Source organism: Rhinoraja longicauda, chromosome 11 (assembly GCF_053455715.1).
Source record: "Rhinoraja longicauda isolate Sanriku21f chromosome 11, sRhiLon1.1, whole genome shotgun sequence".
In the NCBI taxonomy this organism is placed as follows: domain Eukaryota; kingdom Metazoa; phylum Chordata; class Chondrichthyes; order Rajiformes; family Arhynchobatidae; genus Rhinoraja; species Rhinoraja longicauda.
The window spans coordinates 38,253,629-38,276,803 of NC_135963.1; the positions used below are offsets into that span (position 1 = coordinate 38,253,629).

General features: G+C 40.6%; 1 protein-coding gene across 1 annotated transcript in view; it reads right to left on the bottom strand.

Moving 5' to 3' along the window:
* Window positions 1-7,128: 7,128 nt before the first annotated feature.
* LOC144598114 (uncharacterized) overlaps window positions 7,129-23,175 on the bottom strand; it is a 44,743-nt gene continuing 28,696 nt past the window's right edge. The window contains exons 10-15 of the mRNA XM_078408002.1: window positions 20,199-20,267; window positions 18,699-18,788; window positions 17,361-17,450; window positions 12,898-12,987; window positions 9,424-9,513; window positions 7,129-8,101 (exon numbers count right to left, since the gene is read on the bottom strand). Of these exons, the coding sequence (XP_078264128.1) occupies window positions 7,326-8,101; window positions 9,424-9,513; window positions 12,898-12,987; window positions 17,361-17,450; window positions 18,699-18,788; window positions 20,199-20,267 (1,205 nt within the window). The 3' untranslated portion in view covers window positions 7,129-7,325. The remainder of the gene's footprint in view (window positions 8,102-9,423; window positions 9,514-12,897; window positions 12,988-17,360; window positions 17,451-18,698; window positions 18,789-20,198; window positions 20,268-23,175) is intronic.

Genomic DNA, 23,175 nt, shown 5'->3' on the forward strand with positions numbered 1-23,175 from the left:
GCCCAGGACAGAAAGGTCAGCGTGGGAATGGGAGGAGGAGTTAAAGTGTTTAGTAACCAGGAGATCAGGTTGGTTTAGGTGGACTAAGTCGAGGTATTCAGCAAAATGATCATCAAGCCTGTGTTTAGTCTCGCCGATATATAGGAGTCCACACCTGGAACAATGGATACAGTAGAGCAAGTTGGAGGAAGTGCATGTGAACCCCTGCCTCACCTGAAAGGACTGTTGGGGTCCTTGGACAGAGTCCAGGGAAGGGGTGACAGTCTTGGCGAAGGGAAGAAGCAGTCATCTTAGTGAAGGGTGGCCATCGCCAGGCACACTCCATCCATCACGCCTTTCTCGCACCACAGCACATCAGCGCCGTGCATGCTGCCCGTTTCTAACTTCTCTCATCTCGCTGCAGTTCAGTTCAAGATTCAGCAGCCAGCCAAAGAGAAACCGGAAATTTCCCACCTCGGACAATGGCCTGCGAACTCCAACAGTGCGAACTCCAACAGTTCAAACTTCCCGCCCGCTGCCTCGTGTACACACGCCGCTTGATGTCACCGGTGGGCAGACACATGCTCGCGCTGTGGTCAATAGGTTGACCTCAGGGTAAAGTGGAGTGCAAATGATGGCATCTGACAAGGCAGCAGAATAGGATTTCTGAAGATATCAATGCATGTGATGAATATCAATGTAGAAACATGGAACAGCAGGTGCTGGTTTACAAAAGAAGCCACAGAGTGCTGGAGTAGCTCAGTGGATCAGGCCGCATCTCAGAAGGACATGGATAGGCAATGTCTCGGATCGGGACCCTTCTTCAGACTGATTTCGATGTCGCCCTAGGTTAGACATTCTTCAACGGATTGAGTAAAGAATTACTGTATTTTGTACAGTAATCTGACTTTGTACTTTTAACAGAGCATCTGGTATGCCAACATTGACAAACTATTAAAGCAGTCAAAGAAAAGTATTTTGTCAAATGTATCAGCACCCCTGACAGTGCACTTTTTTGGGATGAAGTGAGAAAATACTGAAATGCTGTAAACATCAACCCTTTCAGTGAAGTCTGTCAATGGCCATAACCCAGAGCATGCCTTTGGCCAAGCTAATATTGTGAGTGAAAATTAAGAAAATGAATTTTAACTTAGATGGAAGGGATGAACTAGTTTGGGTGATGGACAAGGCTACCTCTACAACTCTCTGCAATATCCTGTGGTCTAGGGTAGAACAGTTGCTAAACCAAGTTGTGATACATACCGAAAAGATGCTTTCTGTAATGCAACTGGAGAAATTGGTAAGAGGAATTGGAGACATGCTGAGTTTCCTTCATCTTCTGAGGAAGGACAGGCATTGATATGCTATCTTGAGAGTAGCCCCAATTTAGTTGGAGCAGGACAAAATTGTTGGTGATATTTACAACGAGAAACTTGAAGTTCTAGACCTTCTCCACAACAGCACTATTAACGAATGCAGTTAGTCCATCCCACTTCGTGAAGTTGATGACAAGCTCCTCTGTTTTGCTGACATTGAGGGAGATGATGTTGCCCTGATACCATGTTACTCAGCTGTCTACCTCCTTCCTGTACTTCGTCTCATCATTGTTCAAGATCCTGGCTACTACGGTGGTTTCATCTGAAACTTGTCAATGGAGTTAGAGCGGAATTTAGCCGCACATTCACGAGTCTGTAGGGAGTAGAGCAAAGTCTGTTCATATTGATTGCATTCTATGGGTCAGGAATTTGAGAATCCAGTTGCAGAGGGAGGTGCCAAATTCTAGGTTCAAGAGTTTGGAGATGAGTTTGGTTGGAATTGTGGTGTTGTAGTCACTAAAATGAGTCTGATATAGCTGTCCTTGTTATCCAGATGCTCCAAGGATGACTGTATGCCATGGGGAGATGGCATCTACTAAAGATCTATGGTGGTGATGACAAAATGCAGGCGATTAAAGCTGTCTGGGAGGCAGTCTGTTGATATACACCATGACTGGCCTCTCAAAGCATTCCTTAATGGTGGATGTCAGAGTCAAGACGGTAGTCTTTGTGGCATGCTACCTTGCTTTGGCACCAGGATTTTCATAATCTTTCCATTCCACACCCAGGCTTTGACTGGAAACCTGATGTAAAGATTGGTCACTTGTTCTCCAATAGCAAAAATTATTTCGTAGGAAGCAGCCACTTGAAATTGATTATGAAAGACTGTGGTCAATGGTAAATTGTCACATGTACAGAGGTAATGTGACATTTATTTTTATATAGGGTTCAGTACAAGTATAACTATACATAAGCACTTACAGGACTAGTGTATAGAAGTAGGACACTGAGACAGTATACAAAGTCGCCAGTTTGTCGCCATTCCAAGTCCCTGGTGTTGCCAGTGCAGGGTTCTTGACCTGTGCGTGAAGGCCCATTGCCCTGACGGCGTTGCAGGGTTGGCCTGGCCAAACAAAGCCATTGGTGTTCTCCACTGCTGCAGACCGCGTGTGGTCCACTCGCTCAGCCTCTTGGAGCAGAGCTCAGTCCAGCTGAGCCCAGGCCATTGCAGGGCCTCCAGAGAATGACGAATCAGTCCAAATATGGGCATGATAGAAGAATTGGGCATTCAGAACACAAAATGGAAGATATTTCTATAAGGATAGCAACAACAATGCTGATGGATTATGGCAGAAAGGAACATTGTGCCACACCCAAATGTTAAGGTCCATACTCTACAATTAATAAAGATACCCCTCCAATAACTTAATCCAGGGGGAAAGGGAAAAGTGGCTGATTTCCTGTTAATCAACTTAAAAGAGTAGGTCAATAATTATGTTTAAAGGTCAAGATAGTAACAGCTGCAGTGCTTGATTTGTAGAACTGAAACCAGAAATGGAGTTTGAATGGCAGTTATTAGTCAGACTGAAATCTGAACAAGAATGAACCTGAATCCGATCGCTTTCGACTCAGCCACGTTCCATTGTGGATGACAAGAGGAGTTCAGATAGAACCCCACACACTGCAAGGCAGCAGGTTTAAATCTTGCATCATTCAAGTGAAATTAGACACTAATAATCAGAAGCTAGCCTCCCTGAAGGTGAACAAAGATCAAAACCATGTCTTTTACCCTCAAGGTGTAGTATTGTTAAGATTACCTTGTTAACTTGTGGATGGTTAAAGCATTTACTGTTAGATGACTTTCTAAGGATTTAACTACCTTGACATCAATTCAATCAATTTCACTTTGACAATTAATTGGAAGGAAGTCAAACAATTCAAGATAAACGAGAATGACCAGTCTGTGTAAGAAATGGCTGCTTAAAAATGGATGAGGTGGAGTTAATAAATTGAGCAGCACAATAGCAATAAATAGGATCTGATGGTCAATAAAGCAATGTAATTACAGGATGACACAGATTGGGACGTGAATATTGAAGGAAGATAATGAAAGATGGAGGAGTGGCAGTTAGCTAATAACCATCTGAGTGCAATACAGACTGATGACTTGCATTCAGAAAAAAGCAAAAGGTAGACTGTTTGGGTGAAGAAAATAAATAATAGTTACTTATGGGAATAATGTACAGGCCACTTTACATTAACCACAAGATAGAAGTGGGTATAATGGAAGATATAAATTGTGTGATAAAATTGAGGATTTTTAATCTCCTTGCAGACAAGAAAAAAAGTGTAATAGCCTTTGTTACTGATTCCACCATCTGCCATTCAACCCCTCCCTCGCCTGTAACCACCTATCATTTTCCAGTCTTTGCCTCACCTCCACCTTTCTTTTCAAACTTTATCCCCCTAACTTTATCAGTCTGAAGAAGGGTTTCACCCAAATGTCTTCTGTCCATTTCCTGCACAAATGCTGTGGATAAACCTGGAAGATATCACAATGGGATCCTTTGGACAGACTGTCCAGTAGTTGATGGGAAAGGCTGCATCCTAGATGGGGGAGCATTGGCCAGGATCAACTCCACTCAGGTGGCGAAACTGGTGCACTCATAAGAGCCTTGAAACTAGAAATGGCAAGTTAATATTTACACAGATAGTTGTTATGCCTTCAGAGTAGTACATGACTAGCAGGGGCCAGGATTACCAATTCCTTATTCCAGTTCCAATTCCAGTTCCTGATTACAAATGGGCCAGAAGTGAAAAATAGAAATAAGCTTTGGCAGTTAGTACAGGCTGTGAGAAAATAGCTGTTAATAAGGTTAAAACCAATGTGGGGAAGTGAAACAAGATCGGACAGGATATGTCCAACATTAGGAAACATCTATGCAGACAGGGCTGTGAAAGCAGCAGCCACAAACCCATCACTAACCATCCAGAAGCGAGGGACAGGTGGGGCGTTAAATGTCAAAGAGACTGATATCACCCCAGTAAACTGAAAAGATGATGAGCAGGAAATTAAAACATGGAGGTAAAGAGCCTAAGAGAAGGGAGTATGGAAAAGTAGTGCAGGGGCACCAATGGCACTCTGACGCTCAAATCAACAGGTGAGTAGAAAAGGGCATTTAGCTTCACAAATAAGTGAGAAGTGAGAATCCTTAAAACGTATGAGAAAATAATGAATGACATTATAGATAGTTTAGGGAACATGCCACAAGAGGAACACCAGCTCTAAGTTTAAATGCAAATACCTTCAAGATGGCAGTGGCAGTGTCAGACGGAAGGAAAGATGGATGCCGGTGAGCGGGCAGGGGACTTGCCTCCCGCTTTGGGGGCTCTGGGTCATCTGCAGGAGGCACCCCAGGATATAGAGGTTGAGCGATGGCAGTCGGAGGTGAGGGACTCACCTGGGGGCCCGGAAGCATCTTAGGGGGCTCCATTACATAGGCACTACTCTATGTGGCCGAGTGTGCGGAACAGATCCAGTTTGCAACAGCAAAGAGTGGTGGAGGACATCAACACATCGCCAGGCCAGGCTGACCCCTGCAACTCCAACCCAGTGCCGCCACAAGGACAATGGACCTTTATGGCCAAGTTAAGACTTTTTTTTAAAGTTTGGACTTGAAGGGTACAAGGTGGTGCCTCAAATGTGGTGACTCTTGTGTACTGACTCAGTATCTTGCACTCTGATACTTTGTGTGGAAAAAAAGAATTTCACTGTACATATGACAATAAAGCACATTGCACCATGTATTCCATGTGGCCGCTTTCCTAAGTACATGAAGGCCTCCTACAAGTGGCTGGACACAGAGTTCCTAACTGAGTGTCAACGCAGCAACGTAAACAGTGACATGCAATCTGATAGTCACCCCAACAATAGGTAGCCAGGTTGATCAGGTCGATCAAGGGCCATAGGAGAATACATTATTGGAATAATCATGCAGATACCTCACCAGTTGCAGAATAAAACATTTGTTTTATGCCAAGAACATATTGTTAGACTACATAAACATGGAAGATGGATCAGTGCATAATGCCCCAGACCACATCATAATAATTCATGGGAAATCCAGAGGGGCGAGGTCCCACTTGTGTCCAGATGAAGATTCAACACGATACAATCAGTTGTGGGTTCACTCATTATAATGACTGCCGACTCGTGATGGATGTAAAAACTACTGTCTCTTTCACAAGTGCTGCATTCTTAGTGGGCCATAAACTGGTTATGCAAGGCTTATACACCCAATCAGAATAGAAAATCTGGATTAATTTAAAAGAGAGCTAGATAGAGCTCTAGGGGCTGGCAGAATCAAGGGATATGGGGAGAAGTTGGGCACAGGTTACTGATTGTGGATGATCAGCCATGATCACAATGAATGGTGGTGCTGGCTCAAAGGGCCGAATGGCCTCCCCCTGCACCTATTTTCTATGTTTCTAAAAGAAGTTGACAGTTCTGAGGAAAGAAGGTTCTGGAAAGATCAAACCAAAGAGTTTGGAGAAATGACAGTGACAAGATTTAATAAAAGTTTGTGGCCTCAGAATTACCACCAGTCCATGCCAATTGGAAAACATTATTATACGAAGGCAAAGCAGAAATCCATGATGAGTAATCAGGAGAGAAGAAACATACGCAAGAAAGACACAAGGAACTACAGATGCTGGAATTGAGCAAAACACAGTGCTGGAGGAACTCTTCGAGTCTGGCTGAATCTGAGAAGGGAATGGATAGACATTTCAAGATGTTTTGCTATTGTGGGTATAGGTACAAAAAGTTATAATCATTGTTATTAATAAGAAAATAACTATAGAACTATTGTTGAATAAACCTGGGACTGAACCAATCAAGGGGACCATCCCTGTGCTTTATGCTATGTAAACCAATCTGGAAAGTTTCTAAATTTGGGTTTAATTAGGCACATAATGACACCCTCCCGAAGGCCTGATCAACTAAAACAAGTGCAAGTTAATGGGCATTACAACTGCTGGCTAAGTTAAGGCAAAAAGTGAGAATGTAAAGGGAGACTGTGGGATGAGGATGGGGCTGGATAGGTGGGCCTCACCACAAGCATAGTTGGAACTAACTGTGGGCTAAAGTGAACTGCAGTGACCCCACGACTGGTTATCAGCATAACAGCCAACCCTTACCATCCAAGGAGCTTCCCATTGTACATACCGGGTAGAAGCAGAACAGTGTATGACTTATGTAGCAAATGAAACGCTAAACTACAGCACTGCTAAAAGGTTTGCCTCACTATGTATTACAGCACATGCGAGGGTGGAATTAAAGGGGGGGGGAAATAGATTTAAAATAGTATAAAAATAATGGAAGTTTGGATCAGAGAACATTCGTTCAGGGGAAAAACGGACACAAACTGCTCGAGTAACTCGGCAGGTCAGGCAGCATCCCTCGAGAACATGGATGGGTCGAGACCCTTCTGTAGACTCATTCAGGAACGTGACACACCTACTGGCCAACGTAGTAAAGTTTGTCCTGAAAGTGAACTCAGGACTCCCCAGGCATATTTCCGTCCACAGTAACAATTCTCTTCAGTCCAATATATAACCTTTCATTAATGCACCATTTCTTGCTTTGTGACCCATTTTCCATCCATGCTGCTGCTGCCACTGGCCTATTTTATTCCCCTGCTTTCAAGTGCACAGTGTGCACCTGAATTTCCACTATGAAAGTGGAAGAAGCAGAGAGAGTCCTCCTATTTAAAATAAAAAGAGCAAAACATCAAACATAAGATTCTTACAAACATTTTATTATGGAGCAGGAAAGTGGGAACAATTATATTAAAAGTGACAGAAAAAAATTAAAGAACAATACAAACTCTCATCAGCAGAACTTGAAAATATATTATTTAAAAAGTTTCTCCACCTACCCTAAAAAATACCAGATCCAATTCTTGCAATGATAGTATTTATAAAATATCCTGCAGACATTTTTTGCAATGCAAGTGCAACACATTTCTTTTAAAAAAGTGGACAGCCCTCAGCTTCGATTTCTTTCTCTGGCCACACTGGAAGCACCACATGGGCAATGCGGCTCCAAAGGCCACTCAGTTTGTCTACATCCATACCATTATGTCCACCCTGGGTTTCAGAGCAGAACTTCATCTTCAGGAAGTTGCGCACCATTTTCTCTACCAAGAGAAGAGATAAATCCGGGTTCAACGTTGACTTGTCCAATGATACCGTGATCAATATTGGGACATCCTTGAAGGCTGCATTTTCATGGTCACAGTATTTGTAGAACAGAAGAGCAGAAGCTGGTGGCAAATCGTGAAAGTGATGAATAACTGCTGCCTTTCTTCCTTTTTGGAACTCAGACGATAGCTGGTTGTCCATGTCTAACTTCACTTGATCACTGTTCATCGACTTCTTTTCAGATGCATCAACTTCGACCACACTGGAATTGAAGACTGATGCATAAGCTCTTGCGATCCCACGTGCAAGACAACGCAAGGTTTCCTTTGCATCATGAGCAGCAGTAAACATAAGAACTACAGGCTGAGTGTGTGTTACAGTGGCTGCGTGCTTCAGCAACAAAGTTTTACTCCGTGCCCACAGTTCCTGATGTTGATTTGGGAACCTGTTCTGGATCTCTTTCCAATTGTTTAGGAGATGAACTTCTCTCTCATTTATCAGTTGATCAGCAGTGGCCTCAGATGGCCAATGATAATACACAAAGATGCTCAAAATTGGTACCAGTGCCATTAGTGGAAACTTCCAGAAAATGAACCTGGATCCTGAGGAAAGATAGCAAATGCACAATAAATCCCCTTTTGTGTGTTCCTGAAATAACAGATTGTAATTTCTTACAACAGATCTAAAGATATATTAGCAAAGCAGCACTGAAGATTCTCAGTCTCAAGTATAATAGACAAAATTAAATAATAACTTCAAAGAAAACAAGTAAAATTACTTCTTTGTACATTTCAATTGATGACATTATGGGATCATAGCCCTGTTCGGCCTGTCACACTTGCGATATTCTGGCAACCAGCTATCTCGGCTCTCAGGTCAGGAATTTCCTTGCTAAACCTCTCTATATCTTAATTTTCCTTGACTCCTTTATTTTCACATTTCCTGTTTTACAATGGAGACAGCTTTACTTGGTGAGCAGAAACAATGTGATATCTTCAGCTAATACAAAACACAATCAGTGTAAAGATGTATTTTCTTCTCTCTTCCCTTGAAAAACTCCTTCTGATCTCCCTCATTGGCCTCATTTTTGGTCACCTGTGGGTTAGTTAAATTTAGCTCAGCTGTTCCGGTGCAGCTGTTTGTAACGTTGTAACTACTATGTTAAAAAGTGCTTTGCTGTTTCTGATGTCAAGATTCCGTAGCACAAGAAATAAGACAAAACAATAACTCAAGGTAGTTGTGATTTTCCAAATGAACCACTTCATTCTATCATGCCTCCTCTCAAAAACTTAACTGGCAGTTACAGTTCTGGCTCTAGCTAAGCAAGGAGTTGGATTATCAAGAGACATTCTCATACACTGGAGATTTCAGATCTGCTTCAGTAATGACTACATGTCCAATTATAGGCTCGACAATGAAACCTTGCAACCTGACCCAAGTGGGAAGTGTAGAAACAAAGAACTGCAGATGATGGTTTACAAAAAAGGACACAAAGTGCTAGAGTACTTCAGCGGGTCAGGTAACTTCTCTGGAAAACATGGATAGATGACATTTCGAGTTGGGACCCTTCTTCAGAGTGGGAGGTGTGGTGGGACAAGATCAGGAGAAGGGTATTCAGCAACATATCACTCCAACCCGCAAAAGCCTGTACCAACCTTCAATCATGTTGTGCCTGAATTCTTAACCATCAAATATGGCATTCCTGTGTGCTATGCATCAGGGAAAGACTCAGACTATCCTTTTAACTCAAACCTTCCAGACCCAGCGACATCCTCATAAATATATGCACCCTGGTGCGACCCTGGGTCCTTTTCGCAATCTGATTCTCAAGGTGAACAGAAACTCACTCAGACACAGACCCAGATTTAAAGATCTAGTGTAAATATTTAGTGCAACCTTGACGCTCCCAAAATTTGTTACTTACCCGAAACATTTGGCCCAATAAACTGTGAATTTTGCTTTCCATCACTGCAACTTGAGGGTTCTTGGTGACTGAAATGCTGGTGATGAACCACTACCAGAAAATAAACAGGAAAATAGTTTAAGAGACTATAATGCATCTTCCACAAGTTATTCAATGATCATAAGAATCGGAAATAGGAGTAAGTCATTTAGCCTTTTGAGCCTTCTCCACCATTTGCATGACAATGGTCAACCTTACATCCTTCCCCTCGACTTTCCTGCCATTTCCCCATTATCATTGATTGCCTTGCTGATTAGAAATCTGATCATCTGTCTTGTACTTATGCATATTCTGCACTCAGAGCTCCCTTGTTGCAAGAAGTTCCTAAGCGTCAGATCCCTTAAAAAAAAGTTTTTTTTCATTATCTGCGTTAAAAGTGTACATTCAATCCTCATTATAACAGACCATGGGGGTGGCGTCAGCAACCCGGTCTGGCAGTGGTCATAAGGTCATGTGATAGGTGCAGAATTAGGCATTCGGCCCATCAAGTCTACACCCTCCTAACCCCATTCTCCTGCCTTCTCCCCATAAACCCTGACACCCCTACTAATCAAGAATTTATCTATCTCTGCCTTAAAAATATCAGTAGGTAGGTCCATCCATTACAATCAAAATTCATTATCTGCTACTCTGGGTAAAAGACTGTGCATGCACCCTATGTATTCCCCTCATGATTTATACACCATATGATCACCCCTCATCCTCCTGCACTCCCAGATGAATCTGTGGGATTCTTTGCCACAGAAAGCTGTGGAGGCCAAATCAATGGATATATTTAAGGCAGAGATAGATAGATTCTTGATTAATACAGGCGTCAGAGGCTAATGGGGAGAAGGCAGGAGAAAGGGGTTAGGAGGGAGAGATAGATCAGCCATTATTGAATGGAGTAGTAGACGATGGGCCGAATGGCCTAATTCTGCTCCTGTCGCTTATGGTCTTATGAATGAAGTCCTACTCAGTCCAACCCACTCCCTACAGCTCAGGCCCTCAAGTCCTGGCAACATCATGAAGATTTGATGGAGCAAAGACCTTGTTTCCGGGCTGTTTCTCAATATGTCCGATACTCCATTTACAAAGTTTATTCTCTCCACCCACTTATCCTATCAATACCTCCCTGTGAAGAGTTTGCATTCTCATTACATATCATCTTCCCACCCATCTCTGTATTACCTGCAAATCTGCTACCACTCGTTTGTTTCTTCCCTCCAAGTCATTAATATATTTTATATCATCATATGATGATATGATATTTTGTATTCAGTCATTGTCCCAACACTGATCCCGGTGATAGTTCACTGATTACAGGTTGCCAAGATGAAAATGAACTCCTTATCTCAACTTGTTATTTTCTGACTTTTAGCAAATCCTTTTTCCACGCCAATACGGAAACTCCGGTGGACTGTTATCATTCCCTTTGTCATGTGGCTGCATACTGTGGATGGCTCGACTGCAATCATGTATAGTCTTTCTGTTAACTGGTTAACACGCAACTAAAGCTTTACACTGTACGAGGTACACGTGAAAATAAACAAAACGAAATCCATCCAGTCTAGTGAGGAATTCCTTAAGACCCAATTCCCCCCTTTTGTAGCCATGTTGATTCAGCTTGACTCGATTATTATTTTCTAATTGTCATGCTATTACTTCCTTAATAATGAATTCCAACATTTTTACAACATTGGATGCAAGGCTAATCAGCAGTTAATTGTCCACATTCTCCTCCTTCCTTTTTGAATAGGGGTATCATAGTGGCAGTTTTGCAATCCTGTGGTATTTATCCAGAACCAATGGTTCAACGGTCAGTTTATTGTCACATATACCAATTAAGGCACAGTGAAACTAAACTTCCAAAGGTTTTTGGAAGATTGCAACTGCCATGTTGTAGCCATATCTTTTCGGATCCAAAGATGAAAGCTGCTTGGGCCAGGGGACTTATCTATTTTCAGCTCCATTACTTTATCTGGTAGAATTGTTCCTGCGATGTGATTAAATTCCTCCCTGGCGATGTTCAGTGTTAATGAGATGTTCATTGTATTTTCTACAGTAAAGACGAATGCAAAATATCTGTTTAATTCCCCCATCACTCTCTTAATCACCATGGCTATTTTCCCACCGTCATTCTCCCTTGGTACTGAATGTTCTCTAGTCTGGCATGTTAATTATATGAAAGCACAGTCATTGCTTTTATTAGGTGACTGTTGGAAAGCCTAAGTTAATGAGGAACAACTGTCATAGATTCCTTGTTTTGTTTTATTTCTTTTATTTTTGAATGAGTGAAGTGTTTTTAAATATACATTTATTAGTTTGCAACATACAAAACTAAAGCTTCATCTGCTCTTTTCAATCTGGGACTTTGGGTCACAGAAACAGACCTTTCAACCTATCAAGTCTATGACAACCATCTCACATCCTTTTACACTAATCCCATTTTATTGGCGCACATTTCCAACAATCTCCTCACATATTCTACCATTCACCTCCACACAAGGGGCAAGAGTGGCCAGGTTACCCAACAACCTGCACGTATTTGGGATGTGGTAGAAACTGGAAAACCTATAGAGTCAAAAGGGGAACATGCAAACTCCATTCAAACAGCTCTAAAGGTCAAGTATGAATCTGCGTTGCTGGAGCTGTATGGCAGTAGTTCTGCTGGCTGCACACTGTTCCGCCATTATTTCTCAGTCCCACTAACCTTTGTTGGAACAGTCTAATGACACCAAATGACATGGCAAACACAAACTTCGGAGGTCTTTCATAGCTTATCGGAATTTCTGAAGACAGGATAGAAGATTGGACAGTGCAGAGTTTAAGCGTTAATTTGTCCCCTGTCAAATTTGGAATCTGGGGAGTGGCAACAGTGGCAACAATGGAGTGGCAACAGTGGTGCAGCGGTAGAGTTGCTGCCTTACTGCATCAGAGACATGGGTTTAATCCTGGCTATGGGTGCTGTCTATAGGGAGTTTGTCTATTCTCCCTGTGACCGCGTTGATTTTTTCCAGGTCCTCCGGTTTCCTCGCACACTCCAAAGACATACAGGTTTGTAGGTTAATTGGTTTTGATAAAATTGTAAATTGTCCCTCGTGTGTAGCTAGTGTATAGGTAATCACTGGTCAGTGTGGACAAAGGGCCTGTTTCCGCACTGTATCTCTAAAGTCTAAAAATGTCAAGGCAAAGGAATGTTTCCCCTTTTATTGGTTCTGTGGACATAGTGGGAAATGTCAGAGTTTGGTCTTGTCAGAGAATGAGAGAACCCAACATTACGTCCATTGGCTCCATTCCACCCGAACATGCCATTTGCCAGACATTTGTGCACCGTGGTGCATTTTGAAATCCAAATCCACAAGTAAACACAAATGCAAAAAGACCTGATCAAACCACAATTCAAATGCCAGCTTGTAAAGAATGCCACTCCCGAATAGGTCATTATAAACTTACCAAAAGCATTCGGCCTGGTAAACTGTGCACTTTGTTTTGTATCGCTGAAACTCCGTTGCTCCCTGTAGCTTGAGCATTGGTGAACACCAACTGCAAAAGCAAAAAAATAAATAGGAAATTAGAGGACTACAAAACATAGACATTTAAAGTTTTTGCCCCATTATATTCAAAAATATGAAAGTTCTCCAGTTGGCCAGCAGATGTTTTAATGTCAGATCACACTTGCTGCTCATAAAATATACATAGAACAGTACAGCACAGGGACAGGCCCTACCACTCTGTAAATAAATGGCCTCGTAAAATTCCTGCAAACTATGCTGTCTGGTATTTGATATTTCTACCCTCGAGAAAAGACAATAATTATCTACCCTCTCTGTGTGCTATATTGTTGCAATTGAAACTGTGTTGTGACATGTGACATGCTAATTAAGTGCATGACATTGTGAAGTCAGGTGATCTAGAGAGCGGGGACAGATGCAGAATGAGAAGCCCGTCGAAGCCATTTTAATGGTCGGAATGATTAAAGGAGAACTACGACACAAAGTGCTGTCTCTGTTCTTTATCTTGAACAGGGACTTCAGGGCAACACAAAACATAACCCTGCGCCTCTCATCTCAATTTTATCTGCTATCAGGTCGGCTCGAATCCTCCAGGCTCCAGACAAACCAATCCACGTTGTCCAACTTCTCCTTATAGCTAATCAGGCAAAATCCTATTGATCCTCTGCTCCCCCACTAACGTCTCCACATCCTTCCTATAATATGGTGATTAGAACTGCACTCAATACTCCAAATGTGGTTTAACCGAAGGTTTATACATGACTTGTTAACTTTTATACCGAATACTCTGACTACTGAAGGCAAGCTTGCTGTACACCTTCTTTACCACTTCATCCACTTGTGTTGCCACTTTCAGTGAGCTATGGACTTGCACCCACAGATCCCTCTGTGTGTGAATGCTCTCAACGGTCTTGCCATTTACAGTATACAGGTGCTCCTCAACTTATGATGGGGTTCCGCTCCGAGAAACCCATCACAAACCAAAAATATTGTAAGGTGAAATGCATTTAATACACGTGTTCACGTGGCCGGAAGCGAGCTGCGGCTCGCTACGGGTCGCTGCCGTTTGCACCATCGCAAAGTTGAAATATCACAAATCGAAGCATCGTAAGCCGGGGAGCACCTGTACTTACTTTTTGCATTTGACCTTCCAAAATGCAAATTTTTACACTTGTTCAGATTGAACTTCATCTGCCATTTCTGCCGAAATTTCCAACTGATCTATATCTTGTTGTAACCTTTGACGATTTCCTCACTATCCAAGATTATTTTCTAAATGGAGAGAGAATCCAGAAATTGGAGGCACAAAGGTACTGTGGAGTGCTGGTGCAGGACTCCCAAAAAGTTAATTTCCAAGTCGAATTGGTAGGAAGGAAGGCAAATTCAATGCTAGCGTTTATATCAAGAGGATTGGAATACAAAAACAGAGATGCAAAGCTGAGGCTCTATAAAGCGCTGGTCTGGCCGCATGGAGTACTGTGAGCAAATTTAGGCCTCGTATCTGAAGATGTGCTGGCTCTGGAGAGGGTCCAGAGGAGGTTTACAAGAATGATTTTAGGAATGAGTGGGTTAGCATATGATGAGCGTTTGACCGCACTGGGCCTCCACCCGCTGGAGTTTAGAAGGTTGAGGGGGAAACTTACAAAATAATGAAAGGCAGAGACAGAGTGGATGTGGAGAGGATGTTTCCACTGGTGTGAGAGTCTAGGACCAGAGGTCATAGCCTCAGAATTAAAGGGTACTCTTTTAGAAAAGATGTGAGGAGGGACTTCTTTAGTCAGAGGGTAGTTAATCTGTGGAACTCATTGCCACAGAGGGCTGTGGTGGCCAAGTCAGTGAATATTTTTAAGGCAGAGATAAACACATTCTTGATTAGAACGGGTGTCAAGGGTTATAGGGGGAAGGCAGGAAAATGGGATGAAGAGGCAGAGATCAGCCATGAATGAATGGCGGAGTAGACTCGATCAGCTGAATGGCCTAATTTTACTCTGAAAACTTGTGAACTTATTTTCTTCTTGCTGCTGACTTTACTGGAGTACATTTCAATGGTATTATACCTTTGGTACTTCTCACAGTGTGGGTTCTTTTGTTCAGATGCTAGTATGCTATTTATCCCCACGGCCAAGATGATGCATCATAAATCTCACCTACTCTTCATACATGTTCCTGTCTGTGGTCAACCCTAGTATGTGCTCTCGATCCCTGTACAACACTGGCTTTTATTAATCAAGGGACACTGAAACCACTGGCATTGCAGCCATCCCCCAAGAGAGATGAGCTAACTCAGCTAAGGTCTGAAGAAGGGTCTCGACCTGAAACGTCCCCATTCCTTCTCTCCAGAGATGCTGCCTGTTACTTCAGCAGTTTGTGTCTACCTTCAGCTAAGGTCATGTTTATTTTGTCTAGTGCCTCACATGACCAATCTAGATGCTGTTGTTTTGTTATTTATCTGGAACAAGCAACAGTTAAAATGGAGAACTGTGGAAGCAGGCGAGGGGAATTCCAGTTGACAACCTTTCCATTGAAAAATTGGTATGGTTAAAATAAAAATGAATAGAATTTTCTCATACATGACTATTTACGATGCACAATTAGCGAATCATTAAATATGAAAATCCCAACTACGTACAATGTAATTCCTTGCTTAACTTCCAGCTTAAAAGTTATTTGCCACAACTCTGTGGGGAAGGTGAGCATGTTGCTCTGTACCAATTAATATTTAATTTTACAGATCGAAGGACTAACCAATGCAGTGGAATCACTATCATGCATATGTGAGCAACAGATTCCATCTCCCAAACCCAAAGGATTTTGAATATCTGAAGAAAATGGCCCATTAAAGACCTGTGACTGCCTACCAGATTGTTTTGGCAACAACCATGTTCAACCACCCTACAGAGTTGTGGTGCAATGTGCCAGACGGTGGCCTCCCTTCACTTTTTCTGCCATTGCTGCAATTCAGAATACCTTATTCTGAAAATGCAATGAGCTGCCTTTCTACCATCTCTGAATAACCCTCTTGCAAACACTAGGAGTTGGCCTCACTTGGAAGCCAAGTAAACAAATATAATATGTTGTGCATCACCGTTGTCTTCCATTAGTTGATTATTTTGCTGAGTCGACTGAGCCTCACCAGAAATCCTCAGACTCATCTACGGGATACTGATATTGCATCAATTCAATTTTCACTCGAATTAAAATGACGCAATATCATTAGCTGCTTCCTAAAAGTGGAAAGACTGTAATGCGCACACACACACACATGCGTGCACTTGTGCTTAAGGAAACCAGAATGTAATGGCTGATGTAATTTTGTGCCACAAGGGCACAAAAAGTGATTGATAGTGGCAGTCGTCTTTAAAATTGTTCCATGGTGCAATAAAGTGGAACAAGACTTGGTCTGTAGATCTTATAAACACAGAATAACATGCATTTCCAACAAATGCACATTGATAACAATTCACAAAATGAAAAGTAAATGTCAATATTACTAAGCTACTTTCATACATGTATCTCAAGCTACATTCTGGCAAGTAAAGTCCATTATTCTTATTCTCTGTTTTTGATGTTTTCTAATCAATGTCCTTTCCAAAATTCAGCTGGTTGCCTCTATATCTGTTGAAAATATTTTCTGAATATAATTTTAAGAGATTCTCTTTAGTAATTTAAAAACTACTGCTGGATTTTTTTAGATAAATTTAGTACTGGTGAGTAGGATTCCGTTTACAGGCATCAGCAACACTTCAGGTTCAACAATAACAACAGTTATTTGCTGCAGGCAAATTAAAACTTCATCTGCTGTTCCAACTTTTATGTTTCAACCCCTTAATACTTTGGGAAACAGTGTAATGGCACAAAGTGAAATGACAGTCCATTGCTCAACAGGTCTTGCAGTAACTATCAGCCGTTTGCTGTCATTCTACAGCAAACTTATGGAAGAGTGGATGGTGCAGCAAATGTAAGTGCTCTTTCCTTCTCTACCTTCTGTGGAATCTAGTAAGATAACATAAGGAACAGTAATGATGTTTCATGCCAAAGAAGTTCTGAGATATATCAGCAGATATATCAGCAGATTAATAAGTGTATGAGAGAGCTACGTTACAGCAACATTATGGTTGGCCTCCACCCAACATTTATATAAGGTGTGGGAGTCTGAAGAAGGGTCTCAACCCCAAAACATCACCCATTCCTCCACTCCAGAGATGCTGCCTGTCCCACCGAGTTACTCCAGCTTTTTGTGTCTATCTTCGGTTTAAACCAGCATCTGCAGTTCCTTCCTACACACATAAAAGGTGTTGCATTTTGCATTTCAAATGCATAAATAAATAGAAAAGCAAAAATACCCGATCAAATCAGAATTCAAATGCCATTGCCTTACAACCTTAAATAACTGTTATATCTTACCAGAAGCTTTTTGCCTGGGAAACTGTGAACTCTGTTTTGTACCACTGAAACTACAGGGTTCCGTGTTACTTAAGCGCTGGTCAGCATCAACTGCAAAAGGAAAAAAATAAATAGGAAATTAGTGACCAAAAAAACAAACCATCAAATGGTTTTCCACAAATATACAGCAGCATAAAATTCCCAATGTGCTTGGCCTATTTTGTTTTTGAGATCACTCTTGGTGCTCTTAAACAAGCCAAGTGGAAGACTAGTTAGATTGCATTATAACTTCCGTGGCATTTGATGAGTTAAGGCACAGATTAATTGTAAGAACTTCGTAGGCCAAGTTATTAAAATTGTAGACAATTCGTTTTCCTACTAAATTATCCCTCCTCTTCCAGCAGTTGTCTTTACTGGACTGTATTTCAATGGTACACCTTTAATACCTCCAACAATCTTTGTAAGTGAATCTTTATTTAAGGCACCAATGTGCTCTTTAATTTCCACAGGCTAAGAGGATAATGCACGATAGATCTCACCTGATATTCACACATGCCCCCCTGTAAATGACATTGCTCTCTGGAACTATGTGGAACCCTGACCTTTACAGACAAGGGATCCTAAAACCAATCTCTTCACAGCCACCCTGAATGAACTGGCTTAACTCTAGCGAGATCAGTTTTCACATATTTCCTCAAGATGCAGGAGGCCATTTGGCCCATCGAGTCAATGCCAGTTTCCACTGCATACCCATCAGCGGCATTCCTCCGCTTATCTCCATTCCACCTTTTCTCTCATCGACTTGCACCGAATTATTCTGCCACCCACATAAACTGGAGCAATGGCCAATTAATCCGTCAGCGTATCTTTGGGATGTGGGAGGAAACCAGACCACCTGCCAAACATGTAAACTGCACGCAGGCAACATGCGAGGTCATGATCAAATCCATGTTACTGGGGCTTCTTGGCAACAGCACGAACAGCTGCACCACTGTGCTACTTAAACTACTTTCTGCATACATGTAAAGATACACCTTCAAGAAATTACCTATTGTGTGGTTATTAACAAGTTGGCCTTGATAGCAAGTGCCAACATGCATTTTGACCTAGATGTGAGCAAGCAGAAGCCACAGTTTGCTGGTGCTAAAGCTGCTCTGTGAATTGTCAATGGATGGTCATTAAGCAGTGTAAAAGAGAGGTCCATTCGTCAGACACTTGTGAAGTGTGGTGCATTTAGCAAACAAAATCTAAAAGCAAATAGAAAAGCAACATCACCCAATCAAACCAGAATTTGAAACTAGATTGTAAAGAACCTATACAATACCCAAGGTTGTACAGCTTTGGCTTGCTCATACCTACCAGGAGCATTCAGTCTAAAAACGTGTAAACTTTGTTTTGAGTCAGTGCAGTCCTCGGGCTCCCTAGTGCTTGGGTGACAGTGAACATCAGCTGCAAGGGGGAGAACATAAATAAGAATGAAAGTAGAAGCAGAGCAAAGCATGAACATTTCAAGTGTCTTCTCCAATATAACGTTTGGTATATATTGTTTTATGGGACTATAATCACTGTTATCTGCTGATTGAAGCAAGACAGTCAACAATTTAATTTAGTACTATATAAAAACACTAGATTTAGAATAGTTGAAGCATGTAACAATGAATGTATAAACCTCCAGTTATCTCTAAATCTCCATTCAGTTGCTGAGTGGAGTAATGAAATGTATAAAGATTACTAAGGTGTATATTGCATTTAATTATCAAATTGCCATGCAGAAAACAGGGACTCCACACTGCCGCAGAGTCCAAATCAAAATAAGGTGTGGCACTTCGAAAGAACAAATCTATTTCTAACATACACCACAACTTACCATAGAGACACCTAAGAGAGTGGTTTCTCACTGGCTTAATGTGGTCTTTCCCCCAGAATTAGGCTGTCGAGTAGCTTCAATATTTCCCATTGGCATGAGTAAGATTTCCAATCAATTATAACAAGTAAATGGCCAGAAAAAACATCTACGCAGATAACCTAAACCACTAAAACTGTAAATGAATCATCCATTTGGGTAGCAATTCACCAATAGGCAACTGTCCATCATTCTTAGGGACAAAATGAGGTGTGGATTATATGGAGTGATAACCGCTTCCCTGTTATCTATCAGATAGTTTGAATTGTTCCACAATTTAACAAGTTGGAAAATAACTCCCCAATAAATAACTTTCCAGCATTCTTAGGGACTAAATGGGATGTGCAGTACTGTGAATATTTGAGTTAAAACCTCTCTTTTTGAGTTTTTCCACAGTATAACAAGTTGAAAAGCCAATCAACACATCGTTTACAGATCTTCATGCCCACCACCGTAGCATTACAAACATGAAAAAGGACAAAAGCAAGAAATCCTGTGTATGTAAAGAGGGAATAAAATTAAATGTATTTTAAGTACATGGATGACACAATTAATGATGCAGACTAATGATGATTTGTGTTCTTTTGGGCTGAAAGCAGAGCAGAACTAGGTCCAAAGCTTCAGCTCAGCACCAAGACCATAATCTGGGACTCAAATTGGATGTGAACTGATCTTCTCACTCGCACAAATAAAAGAACAAATACAAAACAAAAACGCCACTACTCACTTTTCCCACCCATCCTCCCCCTCCCTCCCCCAGGATTATTGGCTTGGACCAGTTTAAATATGCACACTGTTTAAAATAAATTATTTTCAAAATTGTGAAGTAATTGTAAATCATCTGATCCCCATTCCTAACTGCCTGAAATAACTCGTGGCCTTATCTCACTGTGTTACAGGTTCTTGCAAAGAAAATGGCATTGTGACATTGTACAGTAAAAAACGTAGCGTAGTACCAGTAAACAATGTTGAGCCCGAACAATTCTGTACTCTGTCAAACTCCACCTCAGATTCTGCATCCACATCTGAAAATTAACAATTAGAGTCACGATTAGAAAGCATGGAAGTAGACCCTTGGATTCACTATATCTGTGCTATCCAATATTCCCCATTCCTCTTTCATGCTTTTATGCTTTAAGTGCAGAATCAGATACTTCTTAAAAGCCTGAAAGAACCTGCATCAAATACCAGCTCAGACAATGAGGTTCATGTGGGACTTCATCAAAGGCTTTAATGAACACCACATAAACTACATCAATCTCACTATCCTCTGTAAATCTTTGAAAGAAGTGATGAAGTGTAATCTATCAGATTAGTCCTAAAAGCCATGCTGTCCATCCCAGAACCATCCTTGACTTTTCTGGTACAGAATAATCCTGCCTCTCATAACCTTTTCCAATAATTTCACTACCAATGTTAGTCACTGACCAGTAAGCAACTAGATTTCCTTGCTGTTCTGCTTGAACATTCTCTATCCTCCAGTCATCTGGTACTTTCCTTCGTTGCCTGCCCGTAGCAGGCCACATGGATATATCCACCTTTAAATATGCTAAGACATCTAATATCTCCTCCTGTTCAACAGAATTCAAGAACGTGTTTCCACCACCTGAATCCTCCAACTGCAATGTCATTCTCTGCATTGAATTGCAGATGAAATATATTTACTTAAGACCTTGTGTATAAGAATCAGGAAGCCATTTTCCAGCTTTATAAAACATTGGTTTGGCCGCATTTGAAGTATAGTGTGCAGTTCTGGTTGCTCCATTACAGGAAATATGTGGTGGCTTTGGAGAGGCTGCCGAAGAAGTTTACCAGAATCAACCTGGATTAGAAGGCACGAGCTATAAGGAGAGGTTGGGCAAAGCTGATTGTTTTTTCTGGAACTTAAGGTTGAGGGGAGACTAAAATGTATATAAAATAATGAGAGACATAGACAGAGTGGACAGTCAGAACCTTTCTCCTAGGTTGGAAATGTCAAAGACTCGGTGTGTGTGTGTGTGTGTGTGGGGGGGGGGGGGGGGGGAGGCGTAGCTTTAAGATCAAAGAGGGGAAAATGTAAAGGAGATGTTTAGGGCATTTGTTTAGTTACACAGAAAGTGGTGGGTGCCTGAAACACACTCCCAGGGCTGGTGGTGGAGGCAGATACGATAGTGGGTGTCGTTTAAGAGGCTTTTATTTATTTATATTTTTTATTTTTGAAAAGCATATGTACAAATAGAAATCAGAAAAAACACATTTGTTACAAAGTTCTTACATAGCTTCAATTTTAAAATTTTTGAAGAGAGAAAGTAAAAATGAAAATAAAAAACTATAAACTTGGGGAGAGAGAATAAGAGGGTTAAAAAAAAAAGATCTAACAATAAAAATTAACGGGAGACAATAACCACAGTTGTACATCCAACCTCTAACTCAAGTTTCAACTTTTAATTTAAATTTTTTATTTTAGTCCTGTGCCAAACCCATTTACTTTTCTAAAAATTCAATAAATGGAGACCATATTTTTAAAAATAACTCAGGTTTGTCGATTAAGGCAAACCTTATTTTTTTCCAAATGCAGGGTCTCTGTCATTTCCGTAGTCCACATTTTAATTGTGGGGGTTATTGGTTTTTTCCAAAATTTAAGTATTAATTTTTTTGCAGTTATTAGACTGTAATCAAGAAAATGTACCTGACTTACTGTAAAATTTGTAGTATGTTCTGATAATCCTAATATAATTAATTTTGGGTCCATATCTAATTTTTTATTAATAACTTTAGAAACTATTTTAAAAATCTCCAACCAGAAGTTTTGCATTTTTATACAAGTTACGAAAATATGAGTTAAATTAGCTTCTTGAAATTGACATTTATCACAAATAAGAGAGATACTAGGAAAAATCCTATTTAATTTCGTCTTTGAATAATGTAATCTATGTATTATTTTAAATTGTATTAAGGAATGTCTAGTATTCAATGAACATTGATGAATATGTTGTAAACTTTCATCCCATATATCTTGCATTATAAATTGATTCAATTCGTCCTCCCATGCTCGTCTATAAGATTCTGATGACGGAATGTCAGTGTCAAGGAGAGTATTGTAAATAAAGGATATTAATTTATTTGAGTTATAATGTCGATTCAGGCATACATCAAGTGTTTCTGGACCTCTAAACTTATATTCTTGCATGTGTGATTTTACATAATCTCTAAGTTGTAAATATCTAAAATAATTATTAACATGTAATCCGTACTTCTGCTGTAAATCCTGAAAAGAAAGAAAAGTTCCCTTATGATAAAGATCTCCCACCCTTTTGATTCCATAACTTTTCCATTGAGCAAAGCCTCTATCTAAGACAGACGGTTTAAAAGAAGGATTATTCGCAATAGGAAGGAAAACAGATAATTTACTCAATTTTAACGTAAACTTTAATTGCTTCCAGGTACGGATAACACTATGTATAATGGGATTACCTCCATATGTTTTTTTATTTAAATTTATTGGAGCTAAGAGGATCGCACCAATATCGAATGGTAAACACTCCTCTTTCTCCATCTTTAACCAATCCGGTTGTTGATCAGAATCATCCAACCAGCAGGTTATATTTTTAATATTAACCGCCCAATAATAAAATAAAAAGTTAGGTAAAGCAATTCCTCCATTAATTTTAGACTTACATAGATGTCTTTTATTTATTCTATGAGTCTTGTAGTCCCAAATAAAATTAGTAACAATTGAATCAATTTAAAAAAAAAACTTTTTTGGAAGATAGATCGGAATTGCTTGAAATAAGTATAGTAGCTGTGGAAGAAAGATCATCTTTATAGCATTACTACGACCAACTAATGATATCGGGAGTGTTTTCCAAAATTGGATATTTCTGTGTAATTTAGCGAGTAAAGGAGGAAAATTTAATTTAAATAAAGAAGTATATTTCCTAGTCACGTAAATTC